Source organism: Lasioglossum baleicum, chromosome 13 (genome assembly GCF_051020765.1).
Source record: "Lasioglossum baleicum chromosome 13, iyLasBale1, whole genome shotgun sequence".
In the NCBI taxonomy this organism is placed as follows: Eukaryota; Metazoa; Arthropoda; class Insecta; order Hymenoptera; family Halictidae; genus Lasioglossum; species Lasioglossum baleicum.
The window spans coordinates 10,226,530-10,253,094 of record NC_134941.1 but is presented as its reverse complement, the minus strand read 5'-3'; the positions used below and the strand labels follow the sequence as shown (position 1 = coordinate 10,253,094).

At 41.0% G+C, this 26,565-nt stretch overlaps 3 protein-coding genes across 13 annotated transcripts in view; all 3 read right to left on the bottom strand.

Annotated features, from left to right (window-relative positions):
• Window positions 1-48: 48 nt before the first annotated feature.
• On the bottom strand, window positions 49-1,836 carry Zetacop (COPI coat complex subunit zeta). Of its 3 annotated transcripts, none has more exons than XM_076437644.1 (7): window positions 1,694-1,836; window positions 1,488-1,603; window positions 1,027-1,272; window positions 619-752; window positions 451-541; window positions 311-319; window positions 49-220 (listed from the first exon to the last, which is right to left on the bottom strand). In XM_076437644.1, exons 2-7 carry the CDS (start codon window positions 1,572-1,574, stop codon window positions 173-175), a joined length of 615 nt encoding a protein of 204 aa, XP_076293759.1. In that variant the 5' UTR covers window positions 1,575-1,603; window positions 1,694-1,836; the 3' UTR covers window positions 49-172. The 3 variants fall into 3 exon arrangements, with proteins under 3 accessions (XP_076293759.1, XP_076293760.1, XP_076293761.1); XM_076437645.1 differs by having other exon boundaries at window positions 1,690-1,728; XM_076437646.1 differs by lacking the exon at window positions 311-319 and having other exon boundaries at window positions 1,488-1,736.
• A 2,052-nt stretch (window positions 1,837-3,888) lies between these two features.
• On the bottom strand, window positions 3,889-7,101 carry Sqor (Sulfide quinone oxidoreductase). 3 transcript variants are annotated; one of them, XM_076437082.1, is made up of 9 exons: window positions 6,877-7,101; window positions 6,178-6,298; window positions 5,774-5,882; window positions 5,469-5,693; window positions 5,195-5,395; window positions 4,899-5,108; window positions 4,640-4,826; window positions 4,331-4,577; window positions 3,889-4,248 (listed from the first exon to the last, which is right to left on the bottom strand). In XM_076437082.1, exons 2-9 carry the CDS (start codon window positions 6,288-6,290, stop codon window positions 4,173-4,175), a joined length of 1,368 nt encoding a protein of 455 aa, XP_076293197.1. In that variant the 5' UTR covers window positions 6,291-6,298; window positions 6,877-7,101; the 3' UTR covers window positions 3,889-4,172. The 3 variants fall into 3 exon arrangements, with proteins under 3 accessions (XP_076293197.1, XP_076293195.1, XP_076293196.1); XM_076437080.1 differs by lacking the exon at window positions 6,877-7,101 and adding an exon at window positions 6,649-6,766; XM_076437081.1 differs by lacking the exon at window positions 6,877-7,101 and adding an exon at window positions 6,444-6,704.
• A 252-nt stretch (window positions 7,102-7,353) lies between these two features.
• LOC143215171 (uncharacterized) overlaps window positions 7,354-26,565 on the bottom strand; it is a 26,136-nt gene continuing 6,924 nt past the window's right edge. For 6 of the 7 annotated variants that reach the window (XM_076437062.1, XM_076437063.1, XM_076437064.1 and 3 more), the window contains 2 exons: window positions 14,444-26,473; window positions 7,354-13,768 (listed from right to left, as the gene is read on the bottom strand). In XM_076437062.1, coding sequence (XP_076293177.1) covers window positions 22,988-26,473 — 3,486 coding nt within the window. In that variant the 3' untranslated portion in view covers window positions 7,354-13,768; window positions 14,444-22,987. The remainder of the gene's footprint in view (window positions 13,769-14,443; window positions 26,474-26,565) is intronic. The other variant, XM_076437067.1, reaches the window with a different exon arrangement.

Genomic DNA, 26,565 nt, shown 5'->3' with positions numbered 1-26,565 from the left:
AATTTTTGAGAGATTTAAATTCAATGGAAGGGTTAAAGAAAAATCGAATTTTGTAGTTTGATTATTTAATAAAGTAGTTGGAGCTTAATTTTAATGAACAGTTGAATACTTTTGTATTTTGAGATATTGATTTTTTACAGATAAGTGCAACACAGGATTTCGTGTATAAAATTCATTTTAATAGAGACCATTTCAGTTGCTCCTTGGCAGACTGCAGAACCTAGAACAGAAACGAAGCATTCACAAACGTATATGAAAGTTGCTTAGGTATTGTTTAACAACACTGCCTTCCAGATTCACAAAAACTTACAATCAGAGACTGTGCGAAGAATGTAGAATGATGCATGAACACAAAATAAAGAAATCAAAAATGTTTCTATGTTTCAAATGGACACAAACTTTACTAGAACAATAGGTTCATCAAGATTGTCACGTAATACTAATTGTTACCTGTGCGACTGTTTGTTCTCCCAGAGGAATGTCGTCTATTCTCAACGCAACTCTTTGAACAACACTGGAGGCGTCGGCATCCAAAATTATTCTAAAACAATTTTGTTTCGTATTATCTTACCGGTGCTAACATTTCATTTATTTACTTGGTATGTAAATATTAATTACCCTCCGTCACAAATTTCATCCATTGCCAACATAACTATGTCCAAGCTATCCAGAACTGCTCTTTTCTCAACATTTTTTCTTAAGATTTGACTTACTGAATCGTATAAACAATTTAACACACTCATCAGGATAAGCTGGAACAATATGAAGAAATATATTATAAACTAGCATAATTCCTGTTGCTACTAATTTATTTTTAGCACTTAATCCTGTAGGATTTCCAGGATAAAAGCATATTCGTGCACCTCTTTGGGCTAACAGCTACCTATGTACCAAATTTCAGCTTTCTAAAGCTTCTATGTTTCAAGATTTTTTTACCATTACAGAGGACAGAGGAACTGGCAATTTATATATAGATCACACAAAATCATTTAATTAATACGAGTGATATTTAAAGTAAATACGCACCTCATTTTCTTGAGAACTGCCCATTACATAAAAGAACAGATCCACGTTACTCCTATAAACACAGGTCAAACCATCCAGCATAATGATCTCTGCGTTTGCCCTGTGAGTCTTGTTGAAAAGATTCTTTTCGAATGCTTTCTGTTCCTTTGACGATGGGAATATTTTCTTGTCGTAATATTTGGCCAATATTCTGTTTCCGTCATTGTCAAGGATGGCCATGCCCTTGACAGTGTAAAGTGTCGGTTCCTAATGTAAAAAGAAAATTGTAAACCGAGAGGGAACAATGTTTGTATTCGAGTCTTTCCACGTATGCACCCATGTAATATTTGATTACAAGTTTTACTAATCACAGTAAATTGCAAAAGGTTAGGAAACAGTTTTACTTGGTACTAGTGTTACGAAAATAAACAGTAAATGGGAACAGACAGGAAAAGTAAACATAAAATCGATAGAAATCATACACGTTGTAGGTAATCGCGATCCTGGTCACTCTGATGCATCGGAGAGAGGTTATGTTGCACAACTTTCGATGATCCACCACGATTCATGATTACAATCGTACGAGTCAGTATTTACACTATTTACATCAATTATGAATTATTATAAAGGCGTACTATAATGCGAAATCTGCGTAAAAGAACGTAAGACGTGCAGTAAACGAACCTACCAATAGCTGGCAACCCATGTTCACGTCAAACTTGACGCGTCAATATTCTCGCAGATAAAAACGAACCTGCTGCCATCTATATTAAAATTACAAGCTTCATTGTTCTCCGAGAGCAAGTATAATAATTATTGTCAATACATATTTACTATTGTTTACTATATAACTGTACGTAACGAGCAATAATAGAACTTCAGAATTAACGCAATAAAGAATTTATCATGTGATCATGTCAATCATGTAATTTATTTTCATCCCTTCCCAAGAAATGTTAAATATTTGATAACAACATTGAATGTAGTGTATTGATAAAGCAATAAACGTAATAACATTAATTCTATGTTACAACAATAGTTTGCATTGGGCGATTATTAGGCGTAGTTGCAAATAATTCGTTCCGCTAACATCGCGTTATCACACGTAAACTTCTGTATCTGTAATTTTCCCTATCTTTCCTATGTGTAAGACAAGGACAGCGATAGTGTGCGATAAGGACAGAGAGGTCTCGCTTGTGCCACATCCATTTTTGCGGCGCTTCGAATCTCCTGGTATTACTAGGCGCACATGCCGAGCAAGGAGGTATCCGAGTAGCCGACAAGGACAGGCTTATGCAATTGACGGAGAGCGAGAAGGACAGACATAGACCGCTCTCACTCGTCTATCAAATCAATCGATGATTCATTAATTACTCGCTTCACAGAAACGATTTATAAATTTTTTCGATTGAAGAATACGAGGCGGACCTCCTGTTACTTTCACGTATAGTTTTTGATAAGGTGTTGTTAGTTGTTAAATAGTTATTAACAATTTTCTGGATCTCTGTCCAAAAGTGAGCTTAAAAATATTGACACCATTTTAATAATAAATTATTTTCTCACTCTGCAGACATAATTTGTAAAGATCTATGATCGAAGAAACTAGAATAGACTTCTAGCAACAATCCAGTAACAATTGTTTGTAGATCAGGCTCGTATTTAATTAGTTATTAACAATTGTTGCGGACGGTATTTGTTTCTCCTATGCCCGTAATGTGTAAGACAAGGAGACATTAAGTGTGGGAAAAGGACAGAGCGAGACTCACTCGTGCCACCTACTTTCAAGGCGCTGCTAGTCCCCTGATACTTACTCCTGATAACCTGAAACTGTCAGAAAATCCATTAATAACTCGCTTTCCGATTATAATTTATAACAATCTATGGTCGGAGAATGTAGACTGGACCATTAGCAACTTTCACAGTACATTTTTGTTTCTAATTGGTTTATAATTAAATAGTTATTAACAATTTTCCGGACCTCTGTCCAGAAGTGAGCTGAAAAATATTGACACCATCTTAATAATAAATTATTTTCTCACTCTGCAGACATAATTTGTAAAGATTTATGATCGAAGAAACTAGAATAGACCTCTAGCAACAATCGAGTAGCAACTTTTTGTAGATCCAGCTTGTATTTAATTAGTTATTAACAATTGTTGCGGAAGGTACTTGTTTCTCCTATGCCCGTAATGTGTAAAACAAGGACAGCTATAGTGTGCGACAAGGATAGAGAGTGTGGCGCGACAGTGTCGCCATCTCTGGGACGAGTTGTGAACTAATTTTCCGTATGTGTAAACACTTCTGCGGCGCTTAGAATCTCCTGGTATCACCAGGAGCACATGATATGCGAGGAGGTATCCGACAACGGCAGCAATGGCCGACTTCACCAGCCCATCAATTTAATCGATGATTCATTAATTACTCGCTTCACAGCAACAATTTATAAACTTTAGCGATTGGAGAATACAAGGTGGACCTCTTGCTACTGTCACATATAGTTTTTCAATGGGTGTTGTTAGTTGTTAAATAGTTATTAACAATTTTCCGGACTTCTGTCCGGAAGTGAGCAGAAAAATATTGACACCATCTCATAAATAAATGGTTTTCTAACTTTCGTGACATAATTTGTGAAGATTTATGATCGAAGAAACTAGAAGAGACCCCTATTTAGCAACGATCCAGTAGCAATTTTTTAATTAGTTTAATTAGTTATTAACAATTGTTGCGGAGGGTATTTGTTTCTCCTATGCCCGTAACGTGTAAGACAAGGGGAGGTTGAGTGTGTGACAAGAACAGAAGAGGTCTTGTGCCACCTCCTTTCTCGCAGCGTTTCGAATCGCCTGGTAAGTATTAGGCGTACATGATACGGAGAAGGACAAAGGGAGAATTTGCAATAAAAATGCACCGTTTATTGCTCACATCCGTTTATTGAAACCAATGCTTTTCGTGATATATTATAAACTATTGTATAAAAGTAACATGATTAGCACGTTCACAACGAAGCCGTACTTTGACAATCGTATTTGTACCACCAGTGGTACATCCCGTCATGAACGTGTTAAATAACAAAAACTAATTATTATTAGGTGTACAGGTGTTATATACAATCATGAATTGCTTCATATATAATTTGTTGACTAAGCGACCGGGAACTATTACAAGCTTTTCTAGTTTGTAGTCTTTTCTTTCTTCTTTATCAGCTTCGTATATTTTCGGAAAAATTCTGGTCCATCCCAATGGCCACTGTAAATGACAATGATATATAAAACTTCGATCTCCGATTTTTGTTGTCACATTGAAAATGTAATCATTATAATAAATTTACCGTAACATTAAATGCCAGTAGAGCAATGGGAAAATGTAGGTCTTGAGAATAAATGTGAAGTAATATTCTCGTCCCTGATTCACTGGAAATGTTTCCAGCGGGTTCAATTTATAATCGAATTCGGCTAAAATACATTTGGAGTAGCCAGTAACTAGAGGACAAGACGAATATCCATTGTAAGCCATAGTCATTGGTTTACCAACTAAATCGTCGCAGATGTTTTTGTATAATACTTTTCCTTGGGCCGCTGAAAATGAAATATATATTATTAAACAAATTCGAAGTCGAATTCACCAAACATTGCAATACCTATTGCAGCCATTGTTTTCGAGTTTGGAGAATTTGTACAATCTCCTATTCCATATATGTTCGAATATTTCGTGTGTCGTAAAGTTGCGGGATCGACAGAGAGGAATCCCACTTCGTTCGTTAATGCAGTATTTTGTTTTAAAACTTCCGGTGGACCCATCGGTGGACATACATGAAGCAATGAATACTAAAACAAAAGAGAGTATGTTCATTTACTGTTTAAAAGTGACTTTTACTTCATCTTCTTCTTTTTAAGTACCTTTTCAACAAATATCTCATCCGGTTCATTTAATTTCTGAAACACAGCTTCCTGAGAAGCCGGTCTTATTTCCACAAGATTCGTTTGAACGTTTACTGTAATGTTCCTTCGTTTGCAGACATCCCACAGCGCGTCGGCGTATTTTTTTACGCCAAATATAACTGGTAGCGAAGTGTTGTATACAACTTTGATATTGTCGCGTATATTGTTCTATGAGAGACAACGTAATTATAAAAAGAATACAAACATATAGGTGTCTACATAAAGGCCTACAATTTAGTATTAATAGAACATACTTTGCGGAAATATTCTTCTGCAATGTACACAATCTTCTGCGGTGCTCCAGGACATTTAACTGGACTATTTGGGAAAGTAAATAGCGCTGTGCCCTCCTTAGTTCTTTTAAGTTTAGTATAAACATTCGATACAGTATCTGGTCCATAAATAGAGCAAACTTGCGACGTATAGTCCTTGAGACCTTCGGCTAAACCTGGTATCTGGCGTAAATATACATCACAATTAATTTCCATTTGTTAATTCAATGATATAAGATAAATTTTCCAACCTCACTTTTTCCCACTGTAGTTGCAGACCCATCGCAACGATCATGATCTCATATTGCACTGTATCGCCATTGCTCATAGTCACTTGGTTCTGTTCTGGTTCGAAGCTCATTACATTCTCGTGGAGCCACTTCGCATTTGGTGGTAAAACCTGTTTCATTGGTTTCTTAGAGTCCTCGAAGGATCTTATACCGCCACCAACTAAAGTGAACATTGGCTGATAGTAGTGTACCTATAAAATATAACTCCAATTAACGCATACAAGTATTCGACGATGACAGGAACATGGTATATGTTGAAAAATGAATTTACATCGTTCGGTTCTATAATAATAACTTTGTTAGGGTCTTTATACTTGTTAGCAAACTTCGCAGCCATCGAACAACCTCCAGTACCACCTCCGACTACCAGTATCTTGCACCTGAAGTATTTTTCCAATTGAAACATAGTCGTTTGATTCGGAGTCTTTAATACACTACTGTGCAAAAGAAAGAAGCATTCAGTATAATGATAAGATATAATGACAAACATTATTGCACTTAAAGTATTAGATAATCCGCAGTGACACATATATATTCTCAGAACTATTCAATTAAACAGCGGAATCCTTTTTCAAAACTTACTGTGTACTTATTTGATTTTTTACGCTTTTCTATTAAATATAGCCAGGTGCTTCTTTCTTTCGCACAGCAGTGTATATGCAAAATAAAACTTACGAATGATGAAGATGTCTGTATCCATTCTTTAACACCAAGTTTCTTGTAAATGGCTCAAAATTGCACGTAAACAGACAGGACATGGGTTGCCGTAAACATTTAATGTGACTCATTGTGGCAGCTGTTAATGTAAAAATATAAATTAAATAGTTACGTTTCAGTTCTTCAGCAGATAAAATCGCAAAAATTCAACTATTCGATAAATCAAATCAATCAATGAAGTTTGATAAATAGAAATAACTGATGCAAAAGGACATTTGTATTACGTTTCAAAACGCAATCACTTAGGGTGTGTAATCCAGTGTAATCTTGTATACAGCAATGATCACAATGCCGGAAAACTGCGCCGACCGATGAATCGAATAAAATGTACAATATAAAATCGTCGCTAAATATATAATAATTCGATCACGTGTAAACGTTACGTAGCCAGGATCTGTCAGCCGAAGTCTACAAAATACGGGTACATACTGCAAAGTAGCAAGTAGTTCCGTGGCTGATAGTATCTTTTAACCTGTTTAAAGCAGTGCGCAAACGCGTATTTCAAATTTCGAATGAAATAAAACAATTTCATTGACCACTTCCCGTTTTTATTATCGAATTATATAAATCCGCTATCAATTATTTAGAACGATATAATACGCTTAATCTTCTTATCGCGGCGATAAAAATTGAAGTAACGTAATGTGACACGCATACCTATTTAATTCAACACTTGTATTCGCACATAGGTGCTAAATGTCGTAGAATTATCAGCGAGACCGGATGGAACATGATTCTGCAGGCCATATTACGTTGAAAGAAAGAATAACATTTTTCCATTCGATGTTCCATTTTTGAGAAAATCGAAATTTAAAAACCACCGGTACCACGGGCTCGAACTACTGGCGCGGCTGACCATGATTTACTGATTCTACGCGTAAGCGTGTACTCTGTAAAATTGTGGATTCTTATACTTTTTTTTTGGTATACCGTACCACGACCGGTCACATGACCGGTGTCACATTTTTTACTTTATAATCATTGAAGTTGCAAGGAAATTAGTCTTCTCATTCAAGCACGTATTGTTATAAAAATTGCAAGAAAATATACATTCTTCATATTAGTTAAAACAACGAGGGACGAAATAGGGGCGGTGGTGATGAAAAAGGTTGAGGTAAAGAACAAATCAGCAGCTAGTTTTAGTCATTCTTTTGCTTCTCTCTTTATTGAGGATAACTTTTTTTTTAACGCTGCCTGAAACTAGGCAAGCCCAGCTCAATCCTGAAGATCGTCAGTCGTGAGAAATCGAAGAAAGGCTTTGCCACGTTTTTCCTTTTCCGTTTTCATTAAACTTCTCTCTAAAAATCTCTAAATATACACGCTGGAAGCGAGTCCTCATCATGATACAATGATTGTACTCGTGGCATGAGGAAGGATGCTAATAAATCACTGCACCATGGACAAAATCTGTTTTTAAAAAAAGTAAACCGAAGAAATAAAAGTGTTCATTCCTTTAGTATTTTTTTTGCATTTTTCCTGCAAAATTTCGACCTTCGCGACCAAGAATTTCGAACGAAGATGATTTTCCCGCGACTGAGGACTTCCGGAACGAGCCTGTATCCACGAAACGCGGCCGTTTCGGCCTGCGCGTGAAATACAAATGCACGATTTGCAAACGATAATAATAATAATAATAATTAATAATAATAATTAATAATAATAATAATAATAATAAGTATACACTCTCCACGAATCGTCGTTTCTGTTTAAGTCCTTAAGAATAAATTTATTTACATCGCGGACACGGTTCGTTAACTTCTGTTTGCTTCGTTAGAAAAAAAAAAGAAAAGAAAAAACATTTACTCTCTCGTCCATTTTCATAATATCTCGCTCAAGCTGCTGCACAATTTTCTTTCTCTTTCGTCGGCTTTTTCCGAAGAAGGAAACGGAAGAGAGACTACTCCACTCTCTCTCTCTCTTCGGACATTTTTCTATTTTGTTCTCTCTTTGCTCGTTCTTTTTTTTTTGTAAATCGGAAATGAAACTTCTCGAGCGAGTCCGTTTCGATCTTCGAAAAAGAGGAAAAACCCGCGACAATAAAACGTCGCCGGACTTCATTACAATCTAGGATTCTTGTTTGAACAATGGAAACGGTTTCGTTTGTCCGCTGACTGAGAGAATAAACAATTAGCAATAAACGTCGTTTGTACCGCACAGCCAAGAGAATGCTAAAGAAGTTTGTCAATTAAAGCTTAGCGTCGCTCTAATTTTTTTTCCTTTTCTCTCCGGTTTCTCTTCGTTTTCGTTTTGTTCTGTTCTAGAGAGATGAAAAACGCAAATGGTTTCGCAGCCTCCAAGCAGAGTTCCTTCTTCGAATTACTCTCGGCCACGGGACATACGAAAATACATATGGTCGGCGCGATAAAATATAGGCTCGTCGGCTTCTTCCCCATCCGTATTCTAATAAGAATGAAAAATATCCCTCGCAGTGTCGCCACCGACTAGCAAAACCATGTATTTTATCGGGCCGAGTCGCCGCACACCACATTTATTGCTAACGGTACCATTTTTTCGTTGAACGAACGCGCCAAAGGCATTTTTGACATCGATTACGATTACACGATCCACGATCACCGGCAAGGGTTGTTAGCCGAACAACCTTCCACTCATTTCAATGAAACACAAATACAATGTAAAGCTCGCAACAATATTTCACAAGTAATATATATACTCAAGTATACTAGTACATACTATGTCTCTATAACCGATATCTTCCTGTTTCAGGGATGAAAATGGCGCTCGAAGTCGAGTTTGCAAACCAGATTCTGTATTTCTCACTTTCAAAAAATTTCTGTAACGACTCCAGTGATTCATGCACGTTAAAAAAATATTTGACACTTCCTAAAAAGTTATAAAAATTTGCAACAATTTCGCTTACAATATAAAAAAAAAACTTCCAATTGATCTGTGATCCAAAGACTGTAATGCTAAATTAAAGATATTAATCTATCCGAGATCTGAAGCTTGTGACGGAGAAATTCGAGATTGTCTGCATTCTTGTATATAAATTTTAAGATAAATCAACGCTCACGGCAGAAACTTGCAAAAAGATCTTATTCTTCAATATATATATTGTACAAAAGAGTTGTTTAAAAATGTATATTTACATTGGCGAATTCATCAGTAAAAAGCACGCAAGTCGTACACATAAACTTTCTTTCTACAATTAATACTTTCCGTGATGAACGACTTGCACCCTATTCTCGGGGCTATTTTCAACCCTTACATAGCAACAGTGTCTGTTAAAAAAATAAATGTCGAATATTTTCTCCAGCTCTACAATAACGGCGATTCATAAAAGATGAAATACAAAAAGAAAGGAACCACAACCATTAGCGTTTTATACTGTTTCCCTTCTGTTCTATCAATCTGTAGAATGATATCGTAGAAAAAGCTAATGATCGTAATTATATGCGTTAATATTTTATCTGATACCAATAAGAAAGGAATAAAGCCAGCTAGGATTCGCTTGACAATACATAAAAATCGGAGAAGATCGTTTGGCCAACATCCCTTGCTTAACAATTCGATCCGACAAATCGCAGAATAAATACAGACAATTGTATATTCGCAAATTTCCTCCCTATTTCGTCGCTTCGTGCATGTTCCTGTTTATTCTCATTTCTGTCCCGTTAACGAGAAACAATTAGGAGTAGGAGGGGATCGACACAACCCTCGATATGCACGGAAAGAATTAATTAATTAATTACGACGACGACGATGACGACGACGAAGAAGTAGAAGAAGAAGAATAACGATGGCTATGGGGGTGGCTGGCGGTGAGGTTCGCTCGAACATCCTTTGAACGATACATGGGGGTCGATTTTTGTTCTCCACCGTTTCGCGGTTCTTATCGTTACCATTATCGTTACATGTATTGGTATGTACATATGTATGTGCGCGCGCGTGTGTGTTCTCCATGGTGTGTCTTCTTGGTGGGTCGGTCTCTGCGTCGGTGTTATTACAATAATCGTGATTAATGGTTTATCAATACTTTTTTTTTTAAATAGTAATTATTATTAATAATAGAACGGGTTAAAGGGGGCTCCGCTGTTCTCTCGGTATTTTTGTTAATTCGTCGACGCGACAACGGAAATCGCTCTCGGATTACGAAATATAGAATATTTTTATGGTGTCACTCCCATCTTTTGTGGAAAAACCGGCAGACAAAACGATTCGCTTCACTTTCCGGTATACAGTAGCACGGCCGTTTTTTTTACAGGGGACGGCGTGTCTCCCCGATTTTCCCATTTTTTTTCTTCCTCCACTTAAAAAATAATCGACCTACGGTGAACGGAACTGCGAGTATTAAACCGTGGTTCGCTAACTATGCGCATGCTTCGTTAAAGATATCGTGTGCTGTCTCATCCGATGCCGCGTACTGTAACTTGTACCACGTTTCTCTTCGCTTTTCTGTACTCGCAGGTAACGACACGAGTCCAGCTTCTTGGACAACCCGACAGGACTATAAGAGGATCTCCTTTAACTCTGAATATTTTCTTATTCCTTGTTAGAGACTGTCTTTCAAAGTTCTGACTCTACGTTGAGGATCTTTTAAAAGCAATTACAATTTCATAGGATATTAACAAGCCACCGAGAACAGATTTTCTTAACGCTAGGTTCACAGGACACTGGAAAAGACTATTTTACATTACTTTAGAAGAATAACAAGAATTTGTTCACTAAAGTTTTAGCATTTTAGTTGTAACATGTATTCAAAGAAATAACATAGTATTCACAGCGAATAACATAGCACGTAAAGTCTCCACTCGTGGTCCTGCTGGATTGTTTCGCTGACCATTGAAATGTATACTTGCAGGTAACAATGCGAGGTAGCAAATCCAAAGTGTTCATCTACCGAACCTTTCTCGCGAGTTCAGGACTGTCTTTGATAGCCAACAATTGATTACAACAGGAAAAAAAGTGGAAAAAGTTGTACTGATTCTAAGATAGATAAGTTCTACGTTGACTTCCGAAGCTAAAAGTTGCTTCGTACCCCTGCTGGGTTGTCTTAGTTCGAGTATAATTGAGTATACGCTTTGCTGCTTCGTTATACCTCCAAGTACACACTAGGAAGTAAAGATACAGTGAAGTTAGCTGACCCAGTTGGACCGTAAACACTTTCATTGTGGGCTCAGGACTGTCTACAGTGTTAAGAGTTTTCAGAATTGGTCTAAAGAAGGAACTGGCATCGAAACTTCTTGCACTCGGTCCTGCTGGCTAAGCAATCCTCACTGTTATCGTTACCCGTAAGTACATTCTCGCATACTTCCACTTCCTTGCGTTTCTCTATTCCTCAGTGTTTTGTGTACGTGTACGGTGTGTTATAACATGTATTGTAACGTGAGACTGTGTGACCATTGTGTGTCGAGTCATTTCATTTGGTTTATTTTGGCATACAAAATAATTTTATTTACAGTCTGACAATAATATTAATTATTTTATCTATAGTCCTTTATACTAAATGGCGATAGTATAATTCGAATTACTTACTATATTATGCAGTTTGTCCGGCTATTTACATAACAAAACGGCACGAATAAATATCATTGGACAATGGACCAAGTGGTTTTTTTCCTTCCCTTCTCCCTCTATTCTCGTTCTCTGTCCGTCCGTCTGTCTGTCCTGCGTGCACGCTCGTCAAGAACGATTCGCTGCTTAGGGACACGTCGAGAATCTCGATCACCGGTTCCGACGTAGAACCGGCAGGAAACAGAACCTCGGGAGACGCTGCAGGACTAGGCAGCAACGAAACAGGCGTGTCTGCTTCCATCGAGATAAAAAACAGATCCCGAAAAAAAAGAGAAGAATTTCTGATTCTCGAATGAGAGAGAGAGAACGCGGTATCAAAAAGAGATTAAATGCACAACGAATGCGAGAAAACGGAAACGGCCAGCTAAGGATCACGATGAAAACAACGATCCTGTCCGCGTGCCTCGTCGGCCGGATTTGCAAATCGCTTCGAATCGTTTACGAACCGTTTCTGGGAACGTCCCTGCTTAACGAATCGATCGACGATCAATTTACTAGCCGTCAGAATGGCGACGCATCGTCTTATCTTCTCGTTCGATGCAAAGAAACGTGGCAGTTGAACGGGATAACAAATGCAAAAGGGGCTGGGAACGTAGCTGCCCTCGGGATCGGGGCCCGGAAGTTCTTAAATTCGATCATCCAAACGATTAGCTCGTCCCATAGATTGTTTCTTATCTTACTTCGTAAAAAATAAATTGTATTTCGTTTACGGCATATTCTTGTAGACATTTCTTCCGAGTATGAAACTAAACATTTTAAACATAGAGTCGAACAGCTGATCGATAGACAGAAGGACGAAAATGATGGTCGACGCATCGATGATTAAAAGAAAGTGTACGTTTTACACTCGAAGAATGAATATATAATAAATTTTCGCAGCGTCAGTTTCGACTCATCAAAAAATCAAGCAAGTCATAAATAAAATTGAATGCAAATGGGAAGAATTACTTTACACTTGTAATCAGCGTTAAAAGATGACACGACTTATGGGACGTTCTAATACACATAATCTCGCTAACATCGCGCTTTTTTAATCATTTCTCTTTTTTATCATAGTCTACCTATTCTAAGCTATTCGGGACACAGATTCCTGTGTTCCCAACTCGCGCGATGTTACGGATGAAATACGAAGAAGAACTATCTACGGAGATAAAAGAAATGAAAAGAAACCTCTCTACAATCTGGTTGCCATTCGCGCGACCTTAAGGAAGGTAGCGTCTTTTCGGTGCTATCCCTAGCTTGCTACAACTAATTCCTCAACTAATAATAAAAGGATCACCGAAATGGTAGCGAGCAGTGTTCCCTCGACATTGTACAACGCTTTGAATCGAGGATACCATGGAACTCGGAACGATCCCGAGGCGCAACGGTAGAAATCGAAGTTACGTTACAATGTCTATTGCAGACGCGCGAGTAGGAAACGGGAGCTTGGATATCGGTCGCGTGATCCAACGACCAAGGACGAAGTGAAGTTTGCTTTCCTCTTATAACTTATCGCGTACCTAATTTCACCTGAGTATAAGAACATTATCTTCCCCGATTGTGTGCTCTCCCCTTTGTTCTAGTCGGAAGCAGTTAATCGCTGATCGATTCGCGTTAAGCTTCGGCTAGCCTAAAGCGGCGTCTTTCCGTCGCGGTACCAGAATGGGGGCCGAAACACGGCACCAAAATGGCCGGGTGGAACGGGCCTCTGGAGCGTTTTATCTTGGGGGCGTCCGTTTATTCTTCTTCTTTCTCGTTGAGCAAGCACGATCAACGAGGAAAGGACACGAGCTCCTCTTCGAGGCCTCCGATCTTGATAGGCAACGACGAACCACAGCAAAGATGGAGGCTTCCGGTTCATGGACGTCGGTGTTGGTCAACCGTGGCCGCTCGCAGACTTTTCGCTTGGATTTTTTTGTTTTCCTGTTTTTTACCGACATCCTCTTCGACCGGGATCCGAATACTACGTCGCGTGCGACTGCTGGGACTGCGACATCTTGCTCGAGCTCTTGTGGTGGCTAGACGAGTGCTTCTCCTGAAAATACAAACAGAACTGTGGTACTTTGCTCCCTCATCGAAAGATCGAACAAAATTTCCCCACTATCGGCTGGTTCTAGATCGATATCGATCATTTTGATTGGTCGAATGTTCAGTTCGAGGTTGAACGATGCTGCTTAGGAAAGTTGCCTAAGATCCTCGCTCGTGAAGGGTGTTGTTTAAGCAACTCCCTAAGATTTGTTGATTAAATTTGATAAAGTGTTTCACACATATCTCGTTTTTAGCGACGGTCATTCCTGTTCAGAAAATTGTAGAAAAAAAGTTTCAATAAATTTTTGTACGTAATATAGTAGTATCAAAACAATAATAAAATGATTAACAGATTCCTTGTTAATTCTTTTTGTAAGCTATGTTGCATCACCTCCATTAAAATAAATATGCAAATCTTGCAAAAATTGAAGATTTTAATCTTCGTTTTTAATTTTAATTCTTTTCCTAAACATGAATGATAATCTCTAAAATAAAAATAAACACGTGTCGAATATTTTTCGAGTTCTATGATGAGTCACTTCATCGGAATCGTAGAAAGTGATTAGCATCCCTCGCTTAATAAAACTTGGAGCATTTAATAGAAGATCAACCGATAGTACGTGAAACAGTAATTCGCTGCACGAGTTCAAGAACACAGGTTCCTCCATTTTGGACTAATTACTGCGGTTTCCGGTAGAATCGGCCAGCTTGATCGCAGTGGAAGCCATGATGGCTGTCTCTAGGATGTTCTCTTTCGTCCTTTCCACGAAATACTAATTATATTCGCCTAATCATTAGCAAACTGCGGATCTCTATACAAATTCCGATTTTCCTATTCAATTTTATGAAAATAAGAAATGTTGTCTGCAGTTTCCTCTAGTGGCTCCCTTGCATTTTATCAGGCGAGTGCAAAGATTTTGGTCTTCTCTTGACTTTTACTTCGTATAAAATCAATTTGGGAAATATTTTCCATTCTTCATCAGAGACATCAGTTTCGAAGTAATGAAGGAAAAGACTAAAACTTTTGCACACACTTGACGCTAGAACTACCGAGCACTAAATGTGACTGATATATTTACTTTTACATTTCTAAAAATGTAAAGTGCGAGTTTGAACAAAGAATTTTGTGAAAAGCTTCCGGTTGAAATTGTGAAAATTGGACAATTTAGAGATCAGTCACTGTGTCTGGTAGTTCCAGCGTTGATAAGAGTGTACGCAATGATTGCACAGAGATCCATGATTGAATCGTGAACGAAGCTCGATGAGTGAAGAGAATCATGATCGCTTGTCCGAGAAACAATCGCGATCACGGAAGTCTCGATGGATTTGGATCGATTATGGGGATCGTATCGGCGAGTTACGTGAGCGAACCAGGAGTCAGGTGAGAGGGTGTCATGAACATCGCGTTTACAGCTAGCCTGAGAGCCCCGGATGAGATCGAACCCCGTGGAATGCCCTCTGAACGAGTGTTAACCGTGTCGTCGGCTGATTCCCATCGGTAAAAGGAGGTCGAATGAGAGACGCAAGTCGGAAGCGTGTCTTAAAAACTGTACGCATGCACGCAAACACAAATGAAAGCCTGCTACCGCGGCGCATGCCCATGCAAACGCACACACCCACGCAACATCCATCACAAACATCAACAACAACAACAACAACAAATCAACAACTTCAACGACAACATCCACAAAAGGTAACAACAACAACAATAGCGCCGATGTAGAACAATAACAACAAAGGCGAATCGCAAGTACCCTCCACCAAGCGAATGTCAAAATCAAACACGCGTGCGACTTAATTTTACCGCCATCCTAATCAGCGGACCGGTTATACTGCTCCTCGGCGTGGTATGATATGTATGTCAATGGACCGACTCTTACGCATGATCATCGTAATTACATACTAATAGCTGTGATCCATATATAGATATATATATATATATATACATATTTATATTATATATATATATAAATATATTTATATATAAATGTTAGTACACAAAAGATGCGGCGAATATGATGTGCGATAATATTATATAAGTAATTAATACACATACATGTATATCCGTATAAATATATATATATATGTTTTTTAATTTTATATACATCTACATACCGTGCGGTATCCTAGATGCATACGTCTGCCTATGTATATATTTACGTATACATATATGCATATGGTGTTGTGTTAAGAAAGAGACAAAATAATCACTAAGGTACTTTTCGTTTCCACAGAACGTTTATTTGCGATGCTTATTTTTTTTTCTTGGTCGAACACGTGACGCGTACGGTCCCTGTAATTAATACACGATCTACAAACAGTCGAAAACTCGCTGTTTTGAATCATCTGCGTTCGCCATGTATGTATAGTATATTCTGTCGTCATCGAGAGAATTCCATACGCGGGCTCTCGGCATTCCCGTTGACTTTTTCTCTTGCCTCCGGCGAGATTATGCGACCTGTCCACGTCCGGGGAGACAAGTGGGTCACCGGTGGCCCATGATCGAGTCCCTTTCTCTAGCCACGAAACGGAAAACTGCTCGACTGTGTCGTGGATCACCTGTGACCCACAGTAGATCGTTCTCGGAACTTTGTTCGCGGAGTCCGTTTAGAATCATTTGCTTTTGAAAGGCAAATGAAAAGCTGCCGATAACGCGACGCTGATAACGCTCGAACTTGCCTCGCGCAGTCGCGAGAAACAACGTTCATCTTTCGCTATTTCCCGATCGTTTTATCGCCATTTTCATGCACCTGTTGCGAACTGATCGACGTCGGCTCGATTAACCCTTGGAGGATTTCTTGGGAACATTTCTCTCGGAGATTAGATTATGCGTTAGAGGCTTAGATTGCGCGGAAAATGATCGATACATGTCTTTCGTTACGTTCGTGCAAAATTTTCCATATCGACTGCGATCAATAATAAATGCATAAACCAACATTTGTTCTCGAAGGGTTAATACGACACTGTCGACAAAAATATTTATGAATCGGTTGAGTTGATTATTTGTAAAAAATTGGATTTCGTACAATCTGTGTAATCTAGATTCAATGAACTTTTGATCGACTGTTTGATGACATCAATGTCACAGGAAATGACTGAACGATCGATAAGGAGGATGATATGTGATTTTTTGCAACGAGGCGATAAGATGGAAAAATCTTTTGCAATTGCATGGGAAAAGTTCGAGCAGAATATTTCATTTACCTTTCGAAATGACCTGATCTTCCGGACCGGAAATCCGAATGGTTTCCACAGAACCGATGCAAAAGTGTTCGATATACGCCGTGGAACGCAGATGTTTGTCGTAGAAAAGAAAAAATAGAAAGAAACAGGTAACGTACGCGACAAGTGGTTGATTATACATTGTGTACAGTATTGAATGCAGTGTTTCGCAATTTGTTACACATCTTTCTTTGCCGCGTTCCGCTTCCGTAGCTTATCAACGTCCGTATTATCGTTTATCACTCGTATCGATCGCTGGTCACATATACGTGGGCTCGTGTTTTAATCGTTAATTAATGTATATTTTAATAATATATCGTAAATGTATCTATATATCTATATATAGATATATTGTATACATATATGCGTAAACATATGTGTATTGCACATATATATATAATAACTCTTTCTTTCAAAAACTTCATTTTTTTCTTCTTTTTAATCTCACTATCGGAGAGTACAAAACCTATATAATTTACCTTAGCAATTATTTTGTCTTCGTACGACTGCCACAATTGCACATATAATGTTCTTTTTTTCTCTGTTTCTCTTTGAAAACAACTAGGCCGATCCCGTTCGATCTCTGGAGCCTGCATCGATCCTGCACGCTACACATTTTCTCGATCCTTTTTCTCACTCTCTCTTTCACTCGATCTCTTTCTTTCTTCGTTACAACGCCGTCACTAAATTAAGGCCAGGATAAAGAGGTCCTTAACACCTAAAGGTTATTCGTTGCTTTTTACATCCAGGAAGAACGCGGGGTTGCTTCGGGATCCCGAAAACAACGTTCCCAGGCGCACAAAAGAATTTTCAAAATTTCCGACAAATCAAGGGGGGAGAAGGATCGATGGGATTCGCGCGCGAAAAATCGGCGATACTTCCGAACGAAAAATCCCGGCGTTCTTCCTGAATCCTCCGAACTGTTCCGGGGGTTGTTTCGAACAACCCCGGCCGTGTAACAATTATAATAAACAGAACGGGCCTCGATCTCTCGGGGGGTGGGGGGAGAATTGTTTCTCGAAAAGGTGCGTTCGTCGCCCTCCCGCGCAAATTTTCATAGTGAATTCGGATAATGATTTCTGCACTCTGTGCATACGAGAAAAACGCGTGGAAAGGCCTGGGAAACGAGGCGACAGATCATAGCAATCACACAGTACACATTTAAACGGTCTACGTCGAGAGTAGTAGGTACTAATCGTGACAATAATTATAACAATCAACAACAATGACATCGAGGCGCTATTTAAACGCTAGCGGGCACGATTAAAAGAATATGTTTCTCTTTCTCACTCTCTCTCTCCCTCTCTCATTATTCTTCCTAGTTTTAGCTCTTTTTCTCCTTGTTTGTCTGTCACAAAAAAATGGCAACCACAAATGACACGCGCCGTGCATTTGTGTTTATTATATAAACGCATGCTTAATAAATTTATATATTTGTATATATATATATATATTTATATCTTTATAATATATTAATGTCACACTGTCTCTGGTTCACACACTTTCTCTCTGTTCTCTCTTTCTTTCTTCCTTTCTCTCCCTCGCTCTTTCTCTCTCTCTATCAACGCGTTCCTGAGATAATATCCTTTCTATATCAATGATTTATTTCTATTTTTGTTTCCCCATTTTTTTCTTTCTGTATATATTGTCGAAAACGTGGATATATGTATATAGATGTATGTGTGTCTGTGTGTTTAATTCTGTATGCTTGTGTACGTCTATTATTAATAAGAATAAAAAAGGTCCCATGCGCGCCACGATATACTCCAAATAAATATAAAAACGAACTACATACACTCACGAGACACGCACGGTAATCGAACTTGAAGCATTATTGTACAGAAGAGTGTAAAAAATAAAATTCTTAGTTGACTATATTAACTAATATCTAATTGCACGACGAACGTACTGGTTCGTTTTTTGTTTTCCCTCGACCGATACGATTTCTTGGCCTCCGAGCACAAGTCGGGCACGAGAAACTCAATCATTGTAATCGGTTGTAGTCTGGTTTTAGTTCTTTTTCGATCCTCGGTGATCATTCGACTGCTTGGATAAAGTCTCAAACATTATCATTCACAAACTCGTATTAACTTTCTATCAAATATTAAACGTGTTTTCCACGTTGGTGAGAGACATCAATAAAATTGCTAGACAACTGTTCTGCCTATATCGTGCACAATCAAGAATATTCTCTTTCTATTTACATAATAATCTCACAGTTTCACTGCACTGTGTCATAAAACTTAAAGAATTTTTTCAACTATGTACTATTAAAATATTACCCGTGTAATATGTTATTTTCAAGGAATGCTTTCACCTTGAAGAATCAAGAAACAAATTGACACTTTCGGTACTGTCTTTAGTAACGGAGTCTCAAAAACTATAAGCGCATAAAATTTGCAGTCTGTAGATCACCGAGAAATTGTTTTCATCTTAAATTCAGCAGAAACGCCTTCGAGATATCCTTCTTTCATTTTTAATCGTTTGAAGTAGTTCACAATTAAATGCAACGGTATAAAAGTGGAAGAATCGGATCTCCGAACAAGGGACCAAGAGAATCTGTATTCCCCCTGTAGCCCTTGACCTGCGATGCTCGGGTCCATTAAGACCCAGCCTCAAAGACTTCTCAGTTTCTTTCGACTAACCGAAATTGCTTAATTTTAATAAATCGGTGGATAGAGAAGAGTAATCCTATCTATAAAAATTGCTGAAGACCTCAATGGACCCGGAACATCAAGAAAAACATCCCCACTTTCGCTATAAATAATTACTATGCAAAAGAACCCGGTCAACTCACGAAATAACCACAAGTTTTCAGTTTCTCGATTCCGGAGGCGAGGTAGGAACGACTTTCAAAAATGTCTACACTCGATCTACTCTTTCCTGCGCTCTTATCGATCCAATTTCGATCAGAAGAAGTCGCATCGTCGATCATGTTCCTCGCGATTCCGGGTCCCTAGATCTCTCGCCAAACGATCACTACGAAGCCAACCGTTGTGATCCAGCCATCCCTCGATCGCGGAACAACCTCTCTGGAAATCGTCGATCGTCGAAAATCGAAAAACGCGGATAATCGGTGTACGACAGTTCCTCGAATTTTCACGGCTCGATGATAGTTCTGTCGACGGCCCGAACACTGACAGACTGACGTACAAGTTTGCCAACGAAGTTACATAGAACTTTACAAACACGTGAACACTTCCGAGCAGCACACACCGAGGTAATACACTTACGAGCACGTACACTCTTACTCTACTTCATGTATACAGATTTTGCGGGATTGTGTGTATCCGTGTGTCTAAGATATATATTTTTTTTAAGTAACTTTGTAATAAGTTTATCATTTTTTCTTCTAGTTTTTTTTTATTAGTTTTTTCCCCCTCTCTCTTTCTCTGTTTTCAAGCGTTCACGCGTTTCGAAACGCGACGTCCACCCTCCCTGTGACCCTTTGCCAGCAAAGGAACTTGACCATCCTGAAACGAGCTCTCCTCGATATATCATCGATATTAAAAAGAGGGGGTGGGTGGGAAAGAAGTAAAAAAAAAAAACAGAAACAGAAGAATTGAAAAAAGGGCCTATCTCTCTCGCGATTGAGCAGGTAGTTAGGATCCACCGACGCGTTTCGCCGTGGCCGGAAGTTAGTTTGCTTCCCCCTCTATTCGTCTGGCAGTACTTCACTCTCAACAACGTTCCTCTCCAAAATTGTATGAACAGTTCGATGCAAAAGTGATTGCGAGTCAGTTGACCCTATCGATTCCTTTGTACAACAACCAATTTTTGAAATTGGTTTATCCAGAATGTCTATTCGAGGTGGCGCAGTATGGTAGAACCTCGGTTAACCGAACTGATCAGGGGAACGTGAGTGTGTCGGGTAACAGAACAGCCACTTGGGCACTGTGCTAGATCAAACTCTCACTTATGCGATAAATTGTGCTATAGTTGGACCACTTTATATCGAATAGTTCAAATGTGAAAGACGTTCGGACATCGAAGGTGTTCAGATAATCGAGGTTACTAAATACTTTCCTCCCCATTGTCCAGTGGGCAATATTTTTTCACTTACACCGCTTTTGCATCGAATGTATCGCTTGTCTCCTTTCTCTCGATCGAAATAGATCATCGCGAACTTGTTTCATTCCCCTAGATCAACTACCCCTTCGACAACCGGCACTTTGTATTCATCCCGAATCATCGTCAGAAATCGGACACTGTTCAACTCTTCAACGAACCGCGACACTGTCACGTTGCTCGATCTTCATGGCCGCAGTTTCGATCCTCTTTCTCTTCCTAGATCCCGAGGACCGTCAGCCCCCGCGTTCGTTCTTTGACGAAGACTCTCCCGCACTCATTTTCGATAACTACTCTAAGGAGATGCGCTACAGGTACAAAGGTGGAAAGATCGAAACATGGTGATTCGTAACACTAGGGGATAGAGATCGTACGGCATGCTGCTACTTCTACCATTCACAAAACTGGAAGGGGTGAAGAAGGGGGGATGGAGACCAGGTGAAAAGATCCAGCCACTTCTCTTCCTCGTTTCTGTCTCTTCGTTCGAACCGGATTTTTGAGAAATACTCCATGATTCTACCCAAATTTAACGCTAGAGCCACGAAGGCAGTGGTAAACAGACTGCGCATGTAAAATAAAAAATGTCTGCGTCTGTTGCAAGAAGTAGAAACCACCTAGGAATTTCTTCCTTTTCTGAATTGGTTTAGCTTTCAGCTGGTCGAAAATAACAGTCTATCATTCATATCCAGAGAATGAAAATAGTCGTCAAACTTATAAATAATTCCTGTTTCGAAGAACAAATTCTAATGATGCGTTTATCATTTGCCTGATCAATTGCATCAAGTCATTGTAAATAATAGCAACATACAACGGTTTGCTTTTTCTTTCAAGGAAACCAAAGAGTAACTTGGTTAGGATTTTGCAGTCTTTTGAACTTCAGTCATACTGTTCAGTCATTTTGTTCAAGCCTGAACAAATTGGATTATAGATTATATAAAAAGATTGTTAGGTAATCCATCTGATCGATAAATAATTTTGTACTACCTAATTTTAAAAACTACTTTCAGCTCCTGAGCATGAACGATAATCAAAAGAAATACGTGTTCTCTATCCTACACGTTAACAGGTTTTGTCAATCCCTATCAGCATTAACCCTTGCATACTGCTCAAGATAATTCAGATATTCATATTTTGAGAATTGGTCCACAATGAACATTCGATTCTGAGAGCAAGATCTTAACTGCAATGTCCACAAACTGTTGATATAAAATCAATGTCCATATTCCAACAAGAAGAACTACTATTGAAAGCAACAGTCTGCTTTTGGTTGCGATCAACATTGTGTAAGAGTTAATACTTGGGATTTCTTGACACGAGCGTTTGGAAGAGATTAACAGTGCAATGACTTAACATTTCCAATAACACTATCAACTCGGCTTGACGAACAGCCCCAAGGAGTTCGAGAACAATGAAGGACCGTTATCGAACCGAGGTACATTACTGGTCATGGAAGTATGGACACTTGAAAGTTAAGAGAAAAAATAAGAACAGAAATTACAGTAACATCGTTTCTAAAGATGGTGCTGACATTTTCTTTTTTAACTATTCTGCACTGACACTTTTACTCTTTTGTATAAAAATATAATTATTACACTATAAGAAGTTAGATGCAGTCTGTTAACGTTGCTGTCAAACAATGTTAATATCGGATAATATTGTCGTGGACTAAAGTCATTTCTGTCAAAGTCGTTATTGGTCAAATAAAGATATTTGATGTATACAAGTATGAATGACTATTTTAACTTGTTAACGAAGTGTCCATACTTCCATGAGCGACAATGTAGATTTTACACGGAGTTGTCCAGTAAACCCTTAGTATTCTTATCTATGCTACGAGAGAATCGAGAGAACGAAGAAGTGGCTGAAGTGGTGAGCAAACGCTACGTTGGAAACTACCTCTGAAAGTCCACTACAAGACAGGATTTCCGTACGAACGTTATTCCGGTGGCGGGGGTGGCGGTGGCGAGGAACTAGGGGGCGGTCCGCTCGGCAATGGCGGCGGTGTCTTGGGTTCCTGCCGAGCAGACGGGACAGGGATCATGCTCTGGTTCTGTCGCATGTTTTGCGGTAGGGATGGTGGCGGTACGGACGTGTCGATGGCGCCGTCTGGCGTCATGATCACGTTCCCCGCCGGATACATCGGGTACTGTTGCTGGTACTGATAGTACATGACGGGCATGTATCCGGCGGGGTGATTGTACATCGAGGGTGGTGGATAGTTAGCGTAGAAATAGGGGTCCGGCTGGGACTGGTTGACGGGGCCACCTCTCGAGTAGCCGCCGCCTGGATCGCCGCGGCCGGACGACGGATGGGGATGATGGGGATTACGAGCATTGTTACTATTGTAGGTGTCTTGCTGATAGTAGCCGTCGCGCTGGCCGGGAGCACCGTAATGGCCCGCCGATCCTGCTGGTGGTGGACCACGCCCGATATACTGGCGGCCGCCTCTACCGCCTCCACGTACCTTGTTATTGCTGCCTGAACTATAGTGTCTGCCGTTCTGCCGTTCGCCCGGTCGGTGTTGCCCGTAGCCCGCCGAGGACATCTGACATTGCTTCTTCGACGGCAGTAAACTGGTCGTCGGGCTTTCCTTCGTGTCAGCCCGCTCACGTTTCCGATTCTCGTTCGCGAACTCCGGCACGACGTTACCCGAGCTGTTCGTCGTCGACGACGCGCCCGTTGAGCTCCGCGACATCCCGTCCGTACGGATCTTAATCTTCAACGGACCTTGCACCATCGCTGGCGCCGGTGAGCTCGAAACGTTCTCCGCAACCTTCAGCCGCTCCTTCGGTATAATGATCTTGATGCTGGTGTTCTGCGGCGACTTGTTCTTGTCGATTGGCACCGCATTCCCGGCAACGTTGCCGCCCGTAGACTCGGTACTCAGGTTCAGCTTGTCTTTCGGTATCGTGATCTTGATCGGCACCGCTGACACAGCCTCCTCGCCCCCCTTCTCCTTGTCCTTCTCTCGATGCTTCTCTTTGTCCTTGTCCTTGTGTTTGTGCTTGTGCTTCTCCTTAGTTTTCTCCTTGTCTTTGTGCTTGTGCTTCTCCTTCTTCTTTTTCTTCTCGCTCTTATGGTGATCCGATCTCTTCTCCTCGACCGGCGCCGGCACCGTAAACGTCGTCGTCGACGTCGGCACAGAAACGATCGATTCGGTGGTACTCTGCACCGGCCCGGAGATAGCGCTTATGTCGACGGTTGAAGCTATCACTGGCTCGCTAACCGTCGGCAGGGTCAAACAATGAGTCTGAACAGGGACCTGATGATCCATTAGTAACATCGGAGGGGACATAGGTCGCGGTTGCTGTGTTTGTTGCTGGTATTGTTGATAGTGCTGATGGTGCTGATGGTGTTGTTGATGCGGTGGTAATTGTTGTTGTTGTTGCATATGCGATTGCTGGAATATTTCGTGGGGCATTTGCGGTTGTGTCATCGACTGGTTGAACGGTTGTTGCATGCTCTGAAGCAGAGACGGCATCGGTGCCAACGGCTCCTGGAGCAGAGCGCTTATGCTCTGCGCGGACTTCATCGGCGACAGATATTCCTGTTTAATCTGTTGCTCGATCTTCTTCACGTCCGCTTTGTACGAGTCCTTCTTCGTGTGGAACTCTTGAGGTTCTTGCTTCACCGTGTCCAGCCCATTCGTCATCCCTTGCGGATTATTCGACGACATCTGCTGATGCTGCCCTCCGCTGAACCGTTGCATCGTCGGCTCGACGTCGAACGGCTTGATCAGCTCCGGCATCTTGATGTCGTTCATGATCTGGCTGGCTCTGCCGTTCGACGGATTGTCACGGATCGGCTGTATCAGATCCGGCACCCTGCCGAGCATCTTCGCCGCCTCGAAGCTGGACATGTCCTCCACTTTCACCTTGATCGGCTGGCCGCCCTCGCTCGCGCTGCCAGAACGATGCCTCTTGTGCGACGACGCAGAGATTTCGTTGGCCGAACGTTTAATCGAAACCGACTCCTGTTGCTGCACGGCCGGCGGGCTCGCGAACGGCGACACTAAATTAAAACCTATTGACGCGTCCGACACGCGCTCTTGCTTAGGAACTTTAGCCGCCGAGGGCGGCGTCTTCTGTTTCGACTTAGGCCTCTGCGAGTGCGACTCCCGCGGCGTTGGCACCTTCTCCGGACTGAACAGAGACTTGTGCTTGCTCGGCGGTGTCTGCAACACGCCTTGCTGCAAATCCAACGAGTTCTTGTCGAGCTCGTCGTGTCGCGGCCTTTTCTCCGTCTTCGGGTCGTCGAGATTGTTCAGAGACGTCAGACTTGACGCTTGGGAGCTACCGTTTTTGATCGTGTCTTTTAATATTTGCGACACGCCGTGGGCGGTGTGCTGATTCGACACCGTCTTCGAGGACAGAGGCTTCTGAGAGAGCAACAAGCTCGAACTGGAACCGGTCGGCGACTTCTCCTGCGTGAACGAGCCTTGACTGGCCATCAGTTTCCCGTCGACGGAGACCCCGCCGGCTTGCAGTTTCTCGGGTTGATTATATTTAGTGTGGTGGGTCGGTTTCTGCGCGTTCGGAGCGTACGGCGCGTCGAGCGTCGGCTTCGGAAGAGGTAACGGCTTCTCGATGAGCTTCCTTACCTCCTCGCACCTCTGCTCGAGGATGTCCGACTTTCTCTGACGGTCCACCCTCGACGGGTCCGGGTACTTGTACGACTTTTGCTCGTTGTCTTTTCGATGCTCCACCGGCTTATGCCTCGGGTCGTACATCCTCTTGTCGTGACCCTGGTGCTTACTCTCTACGCCGCTTAATCTATGCACACTATGGTTATTATTACTAAGTTTCTCCTGCATGGTTCCGTGAGACCCTGGCTCCGGCAACGACCCGACGTCTGATCTGTGAGCGGCGGAGTCAGTCAACGAGTTCTCCGCGCCGGACTCCTTCGACACTGCGTGGCTATGTGAATGAAGAGTACTACTGCTACTACTGCTACTCGTACCGGTCGACGAATTGTATTCCCGCTGTAACCTCTGCCTATTAGGATCGCGATTTGGTTCCCTAGATTGACTACCACTCGAGTGTCTCTGCGGTACCGGCTGGCCGACCTTCACCTCCGGTCGGTGGTGGTGGTTGTGGTGAAGCGCCTTCTGTCCAGGCGGCAACGGATGCTTATTCAACACGTTTGTACTAGATACAGGCTTGTGATGATGTGAATGATGAATGTTCATGTCCGACCCGTGGGTCATGGTGGCTGTTGTCGGGGCTGCCGCCTTCTCCCGGCCTAAGCGTTCCCGTTCCTTCTTCTCGCGGTACTCCCGATAGTCGACAGGGGGTCTAGATGTAGCGGAAGCCAGCTGCTTCTTATCTTCTTGCTTCTCCGTGTGATGGGGTCGACTCGTATGGAATGTTGGTCCACCATCGGCTGTCGTCGCCGGAGATTGCACTTTGCGGGGCTCCGCGTCCTGCAAACGAACATCAGTAGAATCATCTTCCTCAAAGAGAATTCTACAATAGTCTAATTCCTTAAGGCCGGTGTTAATTTTGAAGTAATAAG